This window comes from Pelobates fuscus, chromosome 5, assembly GCF_036172605.1.
Source record: "Pelobates fuscus isolate aPelFus1 chromosome 5, aPelFus1.pri, whole genome shotgun sequence".
NCBI lineage: Eukaryota > Metazoa > Chordata > Amphibia > Anura > Pelobatidae > Pelobates > Pelobates fuscus.
Genome location: NC_086321.1, coordinates 332,145,019 through 332,156,942, shown reverse-complemented (window position 1 = coordinate 332,156,942; position 11,924 = coordinate 332,145,019). Strand labels below are relative to the sequence as shown.

General features: G+C 39.8%; 1 protein-coding gene across 2 annotated transcripts in view; it reads right to left on the bottom strand.

Annotated features, from left to right (window-relative positions):
- Positions 1-7,703: 7,703 nt before the first annotated feature.
- Positions 7,704-11,924, bottom strand: part of PLCG1 (phospholipase C gamma 1) — an 85,865-nt gene continuing 81,644 nt past the window's right edge. For both annotated transcript variants that reach the window (XM_063455714.1, XM_063455715.1), the window contains exon 33: positions 7,704-11,247. In XM_063455714.1, the coding sequence (XP_063311784.1) occupies positions 11,205-11,247 (43 nt within the window). In that variant the 3' untranslated portion in view covers positions 7,704-11,204. The remainder of the gene's footprint in view (positions 11,248-11,924) is intronic.

Below are 11,924 nucleotides of genomic sequence, written 5' to 3'. Positions count from 1 at the left end.
GTATTTTATAGAGTAAATGGATTTATAAGGAAAGCCGGTACAATGCTATCACTGTAAGCCTTGCTTTGGTGTTTTTGAGTGTTGTAAGGCCACTGTCCCTCTCCTAGCAGCCTGGGCCTAGTTCAATTGCCCTGTTCCACATAACAGGTGTGACTGCTAAACAAATAGCTTTTTTTTCCCCCCCCCCTTATTTATAAATATATATCAGATGAAGGATTTCGTGTTCAATGTCTTATCAGACTGTTCCTTCCCCCTTTAGCCTAGTACATAAGCAATTGGGCAGTAGTATTTCTGCGCATGTACTCAGTAGAGCGTCAGACAATATAACTTTACTGCTATTCATTCTCCATTTGTGGTTATACGCACATAAAACATGGCCATTTTCATTTAATATATTCTTGGCATTTCATCCTCTTAAACTCGGGTTCTTCAGGAACATATGTTAAGCATGGGTACGTCTTTTATAAGCCTCACCAATCAAAGCATATTTGTTACTTGGGGGTTTTCAGCATTGTACATCTTTATACTTCATAGACAATGCATTTTTGCCAATAAAAGCTGATGGGAAATAGTGAGGCACCAAGAAATTAATTAATATTCTAGTTTTGCAGTTCTCGTGAGTTCGTCGAAAATGTATGTTTTGACTGCCCTGGAATTTCTGTGACTTTCCAACTTAATCTATAGGCAGTTTTTCCATTAATATTCTCATGGTTATTTACTGAAGTGCAAATCGTTGGGTGTTGAAGGGGAATTTTAAACTTCAGGCTAACACTAGTTGGAACAGGAAAAATTTGCCCAAATCAGCTATGTATCATTTTTGGCTCAACCCTTACTGGTCTTTATGGGGAAAGCGGTATGAATTGTGGGAAATTATTTTTGAAACTTACACCACCTACCTAATATGAGCAGTTGTTTGTATAATCTAGGATTTAATGACTTACAGAAAAAAAATGGATAACAAGTAATGTAGGAAGTTTTTATTTACGGTCTGTGGATTTTTTTTTTTCACTGTGAATTGTCTGTACACTTCCATTTTGATCAGTTTGGTCCATGTTGCTTATAGGAACAATAGTGTTGCAAAGCTGTATTCCTAAAACTATAGTTTCCCTTATGAAAGCATTAGGCTATACCGTCGCAAAATGTCATGCTGCGCCAATCTGCATCTCATCATAAAGATGCATTAAATCTATGCATCTCTATGAGGAATAATCAGCATCTCCATGCAAAGTGTGGAGACTCTGAATGCCATCTGGATGAAAAGGCAGAGTTTAAAGTGTTCAGCCTGCAGGGACAGGCTATAGACACCAGAACCACTACATTAAAGGGAAACTCCAGTGCCAGGAAAACAATCCGTTTTCTTGGCACTGCAGGTTCCCTCTCCCTCCCACCCCCCAGTTGCTGAAGGGGTGAAAAACCCTTCAGTAACTTACCTGAGGCAGCGACTGTCACTCGGCGCTGATTCCTCCTCCTCCGCGCTGCTCCTCCTTCTGACTGCGTTGGCCGGTGGGCCAGGGAGACCTAATGCGCATGCGTGACAACGCAGCGAATGTGCACTAGCGCTCCCTATAGGAAAGCATTGAAAATGTATTTCAATACTTTCCTATGGGGGAAATGAGCGACGCTAGAGGTTCTCACATAGCTAGGAACCAGGAAGTGCCCTCTAGTGGCTGTCTAATAGACAGCCACTAGAGGTGGAGTTAACCCTGCAAGGTAATTATTGCAGTTTATAAAAAAAACAAAAAACTGCAATAATTACAGTCGCAGGGTTAAAAGTAGAGGGAGTTGGCACCCAGACCACTCTAATAGGCAGAAGTGGTCTGGGTGCCTGGAGTGTCTCTTTAAGCTGTAGTGGTTCTGGTGACTATAGTGTCCCATTAGGTCAATATTGCCAAGACACACATGCAAATAACTAACCTATGGTCCAAGCAGCCCAGTGAAATTGGATTTATAATGTGAGAAGATGCTATTTAAATTGTATTTAATAATTCATATAGTGCCAACATATTCTGTAGGCTTATTAGATACAGCACTAGCCTGCTACCATGTCTGTCTGGTACCTCAGACTCAACATACCGGTAAGAAATGTTCTATTTCAATATAAAGTTTCTTAAAGTTTATTGTCAAAATTGTGTGCTTATGAATTTTATTTAATTTCACCAAGAGAATACTTGATGAATCTGTGGGCCATGTGTTACAATCCTCATAAAACAATGGCTTTCTTACAGCTGAAGACTTTGTTGGGTCTATTAAGTACTTACCTTGTATCGGTGTGTGACGATTGGGAAATGGTACACAAAGAAGTGAGCATCTGTTAAATAGTATGCACCTGAGAAGATCTTTCAAGAAGAGTACTAAAGCTAAACTGTGACTATAGAAATCAAGTGGGCCCTATGCAAGTAAACGTAAAACAATATTTGGTTATTGAAACATATAGAACATGTGTTCTTCTCGTATAAAAAAAAATACAAATCTAATCGGGCTACAGTAATATCAACAGGATCTGTATGTATTAAAAGCAGAAGAGAAGTCCTCAACAACTGTGCGTCATGATTAAATCAAACTAGTAAAATTAGGAAATAAATCCACTTGTAGACGTTTCTTGTGAAGCAGGTTAATACTTATCAACTGTTCATTAGACTAATGGGCTTTTAAAGGGTCAGTATAGGCGAGTGGAGGCCCCAATTTTAATGCGCTATACTCAGTATTATTAAAGGACCACTATAGTGCCAGGAAAACAAACTTTTTTTTTTTCCTGGCACTATAGTATTAATAGGTCCCCCCCCCTCCCGCCGAGCTCTAGGAGGAGGAAGGGGTTAAACACTTACCTTTCTCCAGCGCTGGGCACTCTCCTCCCTCTTCCGCTGCATGCGCGGCAAGAGCCACACGCAAATTCTCAATGCTTTCCTATGGACGCTGGCGTCTTCTCAATGTGAAAATCACAGTGAGAAGCGCGGAAGCGCCTCGAGCGGCTGTCAATGAAACTAGAGCCACTAGAGGCTGGATTAACCCTAATGTAAACATACTAACTGCTATGTTTACAGCAGACACGGTTAACTCTAGACTAGAGGGACCTGGCACCCAGACCACTGAAAGGGACTCTATAGTCTACATATAAAAGCAAGAAAGACAGGTCCTCCAGCCTTCCTTCTTGCTTTTATATGTACTTTAAAATATAAAAAATCATTTTCGATGCTTTTTTTATATTAAAAACTTACCTCCGTTCCAGTGCCAAGCTCCCAGCCATGCCCCACCCCCTTTTTCGTCAAAATGACGAAATCACGGGGCCCAATAGGACACTTCTCTGAGAGAAGAGTCATTGCTCCCTTGTGCGCCCTCTGAAGTCCTGAGCGCACTACTGCGCATGCGCGCGGCCGCGAGCTGAGCTGACTGACAGCTCAGCTCGTGGTTTTTGCCTGCCCCTCTCCTCTCTGACAGGCTGGAGAGAGAAGGCGCGCACACAGTGCCTTTTCTCTCTCCTGCACACGTCAGACGTATCTTAATACGTCTGACGTGTACAGGGCCTTTTTAGGGCCCTGCATGATAGGAAGTCCCTCTGGTGACCGTCTGAGTGACTGCCACTGGAGGTATTCCTATCAATCAATGTAAACACTGTATTTTCTCTGAAAATACAGTGTTTACATTAGATTGCCTGCAGGGAGCTATAGATCTCACCTGAACAAATACATTAAGCTGTAGTTGTTCAGGTGACTATAGTGTCCCTTTAATTGAGCTGAAGTGGTCTGGGTAGCCTAATTCATATCACATCATGTAAATACATCCTTTAAGAATTTAATTATTTTACAAGCAAGTAACAGACATGAAACACAGAAAGGCCCTTGACCATAGGTATTTTTTTTTTTTTTATTTGTTTTAGAACATTAGGCATAGCTTTATCAGCAGTCAGGGAATACCACAAGGCATCTTCATCCTTCTTACATGTAATTGCAGTCCCAATGAGACCCAAGACCAGAAACAAACTGTTAACCACAATGTGATCACGTGTATACAGTATGATTGTATGGTTCAATACTGAGAAGAAAAAAAAAATTAAAGGCAAATTCAACTAATGATCTCTTTAACACAACTTGTGTTCAGTTTTATGTGTTTTCTTTTTTATTTTCTTTGCCCTAAAAAGGCCAATATAAAATAGTACCCAGCCTCAGCAGTGTTATAAATATTCTTTATCTCTCAAAAGTACTGTCATTACCAGCTCTAGATTTTTTTTTATATATAGAAAAGGTGTTTTCCTCCAGGTTTGCAGACATTCTTGGCATTTTAACAGATAGGTGCATGAATGTAACAAAGGGTGGAATGCGGTGCTCAGAAAAGGCCATCTTTCAACACTTGCAAGTTCAGTGTATATTGCAGTATTGTGAGGTAGATAGATAGATCACGGCCTGTAACATGAGTAAAAGGCAGGTAATTCAAGATATACAAGGTGAAGGTCATGGAGTAAATCGAGGCATATGGTTAAGATTTTCAGAACTTGTGATACTGACTGTTTGCATGCAATATTCTTCAAACGTCTATTAAAAGGGACACTATAGTCAGCTTAACCCTGCAATGTAAAACTTTGCAGTCCACGAACTTACAATGTTTACATTGCACGGTTAAACCCTCTTCTAAATGTCCCTATGACTGGCACTAGAGGTGCTTCCACTGCGCTAACAGAGTAAAACCCGGTCCCTTGACACAGAAGCTCCATAGGCAAGCATTGATTCAATGCTTTCTTGTGGAAAAGTTTGAATGCACAGTGCTTGGTGTGCATGCGCATTAGATCCCAATTGACCATTGCAGAGGAGGCAATGCCTCCTCTGTGACATCACTGGGGAAAGGCAGAGGGCTGGTGCAATTTTTTTTTGGGTGTGTTTATTAAGTGTTCTTGCATAGCAAGACTACTTAATATTATCTCACATATATATTATTCTTATAGCCAAATTTACCACCCTAACTCCTCCCACAGGTTTTACACTACATAGACAGTAATATACCGAAATGTGCGGATTTTTCCCGATTGGTGTGCTATTACTTTGTGGAACGTTTTGCCGAATGGTACACGAAATGTTTTTGTGGCGAAATTGGCCCCATAGGAATGAATGGCGAAATGTTCAAAACTAGGTGGGAGCTGACAAAAGCTGAAAAATCAGGACATGATTTCTAAACTGCCACCACTCCCTCATTTTCAAGCCCACCTACACAAATCTTATATCAAAACATTCAGCTATCCCTGCTGCCACTAAACATGTCCACGGCTAAGCCATAGTCCTGATAGTTTTCACAATATGACAATTTGTTTGCAACTCACGCCGTCCATTGACATTCATTGAAACTCCACTCTAGCCACCTCAAATTTGAAGTGCAATATCTAAACTGCGACTGTGCCTTCATTTTTAATATCTCAGAGACATACAATGCATCAAAATGTAGGTCTGGGTCTTGTGATTCTCACAATATAAGGCTCTTCGCTGTAGGATTTTGAAGATGGCAACCGCCAGTCAAGTGAGCAGTTTGTTTTTAACTGCTCTTCTCTGCCCTATTTGAAATCTATTAGTTCCTGTTGGTGGAATGTTCGAGGGATTTGAAAGCTCTTCTCTGCCCTTGCTGTAGAGTGAGTGAACCACACTCCAACCTTTCCACAGTTACTCCAGCCACTCCACCCAGTTACTCCGCCCACTCCAGTTGTAGACTATTGGTGGAGGCAAGAACACTTCACACAGTTTCCCCAGAACTTGTAGCTTTTCTAGTTTATAATAAAAAGGATGCTCCAGGCATAAACAATAAGAATATATCATCAAGAAAATACATTATCCTGCATCTTGATTCTATCCTCTTATCAAACTGGAAAAGAGAGACCATTGGATCTAGGATATCGTGAAGCGCCTCTGCATTAAACATTCTCTGTAGCAGAGCAACTCTCAGTAACCTGCTGGTTTAACAATCACCAAATCAAAGTGTGCTCAATTACAAATCAGAAGCACTCACCCCTTAGACATAAAATGCTGGTTAGCTTCAAGTTGCTCACATTGTGCACTTGTCATGGCATCATAAGAATTTCAGTAGCACTCAGCCCATCAGATAAAGATTTTTTGTTGCTTAAAATGCATTAATAATTAGATCAATTTTTACCCCAATGCTTTCTTATAGAGAGAAAATAAAGTTCCTTTAAATTGAAGGATTAGTCTAGTCTCTGTGAATGAAGTAGTTTAACATGTGTTTTCTAATTACTTTCTTTATTAGTCAAACGGCCCTCCCCTGGGGATTAAGACGGAGTAAATGTAAAATGTTTAAACATTGCGGTTGTTGTATCTGCATTGTGGTCAGTTTATGTTGTGAAGCAAGATTAGCATAAAAGCATGTGGTTTTTAAAACCCTGCTGTAAAATTGTGACACTATCTACAGCGTTTCAACATGCATCAGCTTCAGACTGATCGTAGGAGATGTAGTCCCATGTCCGTTTCAGGATTGCAGATACTCCGTGCTACCCAACCTACCTAAAGGTGTGTGTGTTTTACAGGGACGCTATAGGAACCAGAACCACTCCAGCTTCTGGGACATGCAGCCTGTCCCTACATGTTGAGCTTTGTAAATACTACCTTTTCAGAGAAAAGGTAGTGTTTACACTGCCGCCTAAGACATTGGACAGCCTCTAATAGGATTCCGGAGTTTAGTCATGCAGGACTAACATTCACCACTGCACACCGCCATAGAGATACATTTGTATGGGTATGATATCTAAATGGCTACTGCAACACTCAATGGTTTCTATTCCAATCACTATAGTGTTCCTTTACTATGTAGCCTGAAAGTGCAGTACCTGTATTGTATAAATCATGATTGGCCAAATCATTTTTGTTTTGTCAAATCCCACTGCAGAAGCTGCAAAACCTAACGATTCCAGAAATCTCAGTAACCTCAAAAGTTAGTGTGTGTATATTATATATATATATATATATATATATATATATATATATATATTTTTTTTTTTTTTACAAGCCTATTCTTAAAAACCACTATATTAAAATGTCATGCCTCTCTCCCTTAGCACCAACAGGACTACTTACCTCGACCAATGTTAAATGAACATGATGAGATCCCTACTAGGGAATCCCAATTATTGGTATTTATAATGAACACTGTAGCTTCTATGGAGAGGCCTGTAGCATATTATAAATCTCCATAGAAGCTACATTGTTCATTATAAATACCAGTTTTTGGTATCCCTTGTAGGGATCTAATTTTCTTTCAAAATTTTGTCTATTGGGTCCAAGCCCAGGGTAGAACTGGAACTACCCAAACTGACCAACGCATATTGGGACTTATCAATAGGTATTTTTTCTTTTTAATATAACTAATTTTAAATTAACATGGTATTTCATACTGGCACATGATGTCACTGGATGGACTACGAAGATAGCTTCAAATATAAAGGTTCCTTAAAGGTTCAGTACACTATATGTATCTAGCATTAAACATGGGTCATATCCAACCTGGAGGGTCCCTTTAAGCATTAAATGGAACCAAATACCAGATCAATCATTGGAAAATGTCCTTCTATCCTGATAAAAAAAAAACAAGAAAAAAAAAACATGTTCTGGCTGGTTTTCTGTTGATGTGTTTGTAAAGCAAGGTACTAGTATAAAAAACAATCAGACATGCATACCTTAGTGATGCTAATTAGCCAAGAAAAAAAAATGTTGCAAAACTTGTCACCAATCCAAGATTTATTGAGACCCAGATATGCTTCAAATAACTTTAAAAATTTATACTGCATGTGTTAACTGGACTTTACTTAAACATAGGAAAATAGTATCCGTCATCAGTAAATTGAAGTTTCATTTAGTAAATAAACATGTGCATTGTTATCTAAAGATGAATCCTAAAAAACAGGAACTAAACCAATAAATTAAAATATATTTATAGCTGGTTTCTCATGGTGCTCGATTGTGTCTTGAAACAAGAAAAAAAAAAATCACATAAATTGAATGAACACAATAATGTATCAACACAAAAATGCTTAAAACCACAGTAAAACAGATTTTTGACATTTTTTTAATAATGATCAAGATTAACCTACATGCCTTAAAATTAATTTTACTGGCATAGAATTGCTAATTAACCCCACTCTCTCCTGGCACAAAAAATACATTATTAGAGGCGAATTGGGGGGAAAAGATAGGTCTGATGTATAGTGTTGTAAAGTAATATAAATTGGATTGTGTAGTTCACAAAGGAAAAGTTCCCCTTCACAGGGTTCTATTAGAATTGAGGAGAGGTGTTAATTATCATTCATGCCTAGACCTATCGGTTTCAGAGGCAGGTTAACTAAAAATTACGAGTATTATATAGTTTTTTTTTTGTTTGTTTTTTAAATATGTGTACAATGAGCAGATCTAAAGGTGCATTGTTTTTTGCAGAAACGGTTTAGCTTCCAAGTACTGATATGGTTATGTCTATATCATAACGCCACCAATAGTAATGTAAAAATCGTTGTCATGGCACCCACTCCATCATACCGTGTACCAAACTGGCACAGTAGGCAGAGTATTGATTACAAACCTGACAGCAGGTTTGCATGGAATGTAATAATAAAAAAAAATAATATAATAATAAATCAATTCAAACAGGAATATATCATCTATTTAAGTAAGCAACATGTTCTCTTTCATAGATTAAAAAAAATAAAAATAAAAAAATCTGTTCGGGCTGGTGTCCCTTTAACACTGAATTTGCATTTTTATGATGCAGTGATTATAAAATAAAACCCTTAAAAGTACATTTAAAAACTTAAAATTGAAACAGACAAACTAGGAATGAGCAGACTGTAGTGACGTTCTGCTAACTAAAACTATGGAGGATCATGGGATTTGTAGTTAATAAATGGATGACCACAGTTGGCCCATGCAAGAAGAAAACACATCGGCGAGGGGGTGGGGGACTATCAAGAAACAATCTTTTACAAAATGGCAATAGATAAGGCATGAGTTTTAGAAATATTTGGTACAGACCAGCTTAATAAGGCAAAGGTAGTAATAAAGTAATAATGGAGTAACAGTGCTGGTCCATAAATGGGTTAAAGTGGAATTATCAATCTGTATTTTATGTGGATTGAACCGAAAGTTTGGAAAAACAGCCATATATATGAAGATCACTTTCCAACAGAAATACAAAGTGAAGGCCAGCTGTAAATCGGTGGATTTTGTATGTTACCACGGAGGACGCGCCTTCAACCATAACACACTATATCAACCTGCTACCTGCAGAGATGCTCCCATTCCGCTCAGCGCTGCTGGAGGAAGTCTCGAACCTAGTCAGACTTTCTCAATTATGAATTTATCTTGCATTTGTACAGAGCAGCCATCACCCTTGCTAAACAATCATACTTTTCTTTTAAATCTGAGATCTTCTAATTTATCCTCCTCGTAATACTGATCCTATTTTGCTTTCCCTGCAAGTTGATGGTACTTGCATCAGCCAGTCCTTGCAAGCTCACTGTCTTGGTGTTGTCTTTGATTCTGGCCTCTCCTTTGCGCCTTACGTCCAGTCTTTTCCCACATCCTGCCAATTCCACCTTAAAAACCATTGCCCGCGTCCGGCCCTTTCTTACGCAAGATGCTGCTAAAGAGCTTGTTCATGTTCTAACAATTTCTGGAATGGATTACTGTAATTCTCTCCTAGTTTGTCTCCCCAGAAGCTGTATTGCTGTGCTACAATCTGTAATGAATGCTTCCACCAGGCCGATTTAGCTCTCCTGTCTCCTCTCATACCTCACCCCTCTGTCAATCCTGTATCCTATACGAGTCAATTCAAGATGTTAACACTTACCTACAAAGCCCTAAATAGCCCTAGCCACTGTTCTATTTCTTCACTAATTTGTAGGCGTCTCTTTGGTCTGCCAGTGATCATTTCCTGTCAACTGCTCACACCCTTACGGCTAACTCACGCTTGCAGGACTTCTTGTGGGTGGCTCCTTACTTTGGGAATAGCCATGGTCAATCAAAACTCATCTCTTCAGAAAAGTTTAAGGCCTTCAAGAGTTTCTTCTATTTCACAAACCTGTCTCGCTCGCTCTTAAATGACCACACTCCACTCCCACCTTATCGGTTGGTTTCCCTCGATGCCCTTCCTAGTGTGTTTTTATAACCCACCTCCTCTAGACTGTAAGCAGGGTCCTTACCAACCTATTCTTCCTGTAACATTTTGCAATGGTCTCAACTATTGTTACATTTCACCCTTTTATAATATTATAAAGCGCTGCGGAATAAGTGGGCGCTACATAAATGCCAAAAATAATAATAATAATAATAATAAAGTAGTAATAATAATGTAAGGTTTAAAGATAGATTTTACAGGGTAATCTATCCATTAAAATAGTCACTACTTGCTGCTTGCGTTAAGGTGTATTTGCTTGTTAAAGCTCCTTCTGTATTCCAAATAAAGACCGTGAATATCGCGAACCAGACACCAAGTGCTACATCAGCAAATGGAGATCATCTTGCTATAGGCAGCAGATTTGACGTTCAGAAGATCCACAGAAGTTGCACATTACGCGTCGTTGGTAAATTTGTACACATGGGCCTTAAAGCCGTCTTAAAGTATATAATTGAAATCTAATGACCACCAATAACTCCTCCGTGAGCACAAATAAAATATCCATCAGAAAGCCATGGAATAATGTGGCAATAACAACAATGTTAAAAAAAAAAAAAACTAAAAAAAAAAAACATAGGACAACAGCATCCTGTAATAGTCGATTCTCTTTAGATCAACTCAGAGCATTTAAAGGATCCATTGGCGACCCTGGAATACTGTACTAAAAACGCTATTTTTTTGTTGCTGCGTTCACAGTTTCATAGAAGGTAACTTAGTATAGCAGAGGTGACGGGAGGATTGTCCAGGTCAAGGAGGAAAAAGGCAATAAGAAAATCCCAGTCTTTGCTATTTGTCCCTCTAATATACAAGGCATTCTCTACAGATAGTTTTGTGCTGCATGTCAATAGTTCCCTTCTTGGAAACATTCATAGTAATCAACAAAATGATCCTCCACCGGGATCTGCGTGTCTGTCATACTGTATGTGCAAAGTCTTAATTATTACCCAGATGGACGTTCGGTATTGTCCACACTGGGAAGGTCACAAGAAAAGAATCCAGATTCGTTTCCAAGAAATATTGTCCGTGAACCAGGATTTTTTTTCATAAGGATCCATCTACAGCCGGTTCTCACCGCTCAGACGAGTTTTCCGAAGTACCCTGGAGATACAGAAGCAGAGTGAAAATGATTCCCAAGTGGTGTACATCCAATTAATTTTACTATACAACACCGCAGAACAGGATGGTGGCTTATAAATAAACATTAGGATTAGAAATCTTTGGATGAATAATGAATAAATCTTTTACAACAGGCCTTGGCAACAAATATATGGGACCTAATGCAGCAAATTTATCTCAGTCGGTCCACTGCTGGCACACTGCCTGATTATAGAGTAGGGTACAAGGGAAGCTGAAAAGCTGTCTCTGCCACTGCACATTGCAGAGACTGCTCACTCCCCCAACAAAACAAGAATATTCGTGAAAACGGTTATCCTCTCTCTCAACACCTCTGAGCAGGCCCGGACTGGCCATCGGGCACACCGGGCAAATGCCCGGTGGGCCGCGGTGGCCGGGGGCCGAGGCCGGCAGGGGAAGTCACAGGACATCCCCTGCCGGTCTATGCAGGGCCGGCACTATCCGAGCGCCGGCCCCGCTGTTTTCCATGGAGGGCCGGTTGGGAGATCAAAGCTCTCCCTCACCGGCCCACTTAAATAGACCTGCGGCTGGGGAGGGAGAGGACCCGGCGGAGCTCTATCTTGCAGCTCCGCCGGGTTCCTCTCGCGAGGTCCGGCGCGTTGCCATGGCAACGACCGGCTAGAGTTCACCAGGGATGAAAG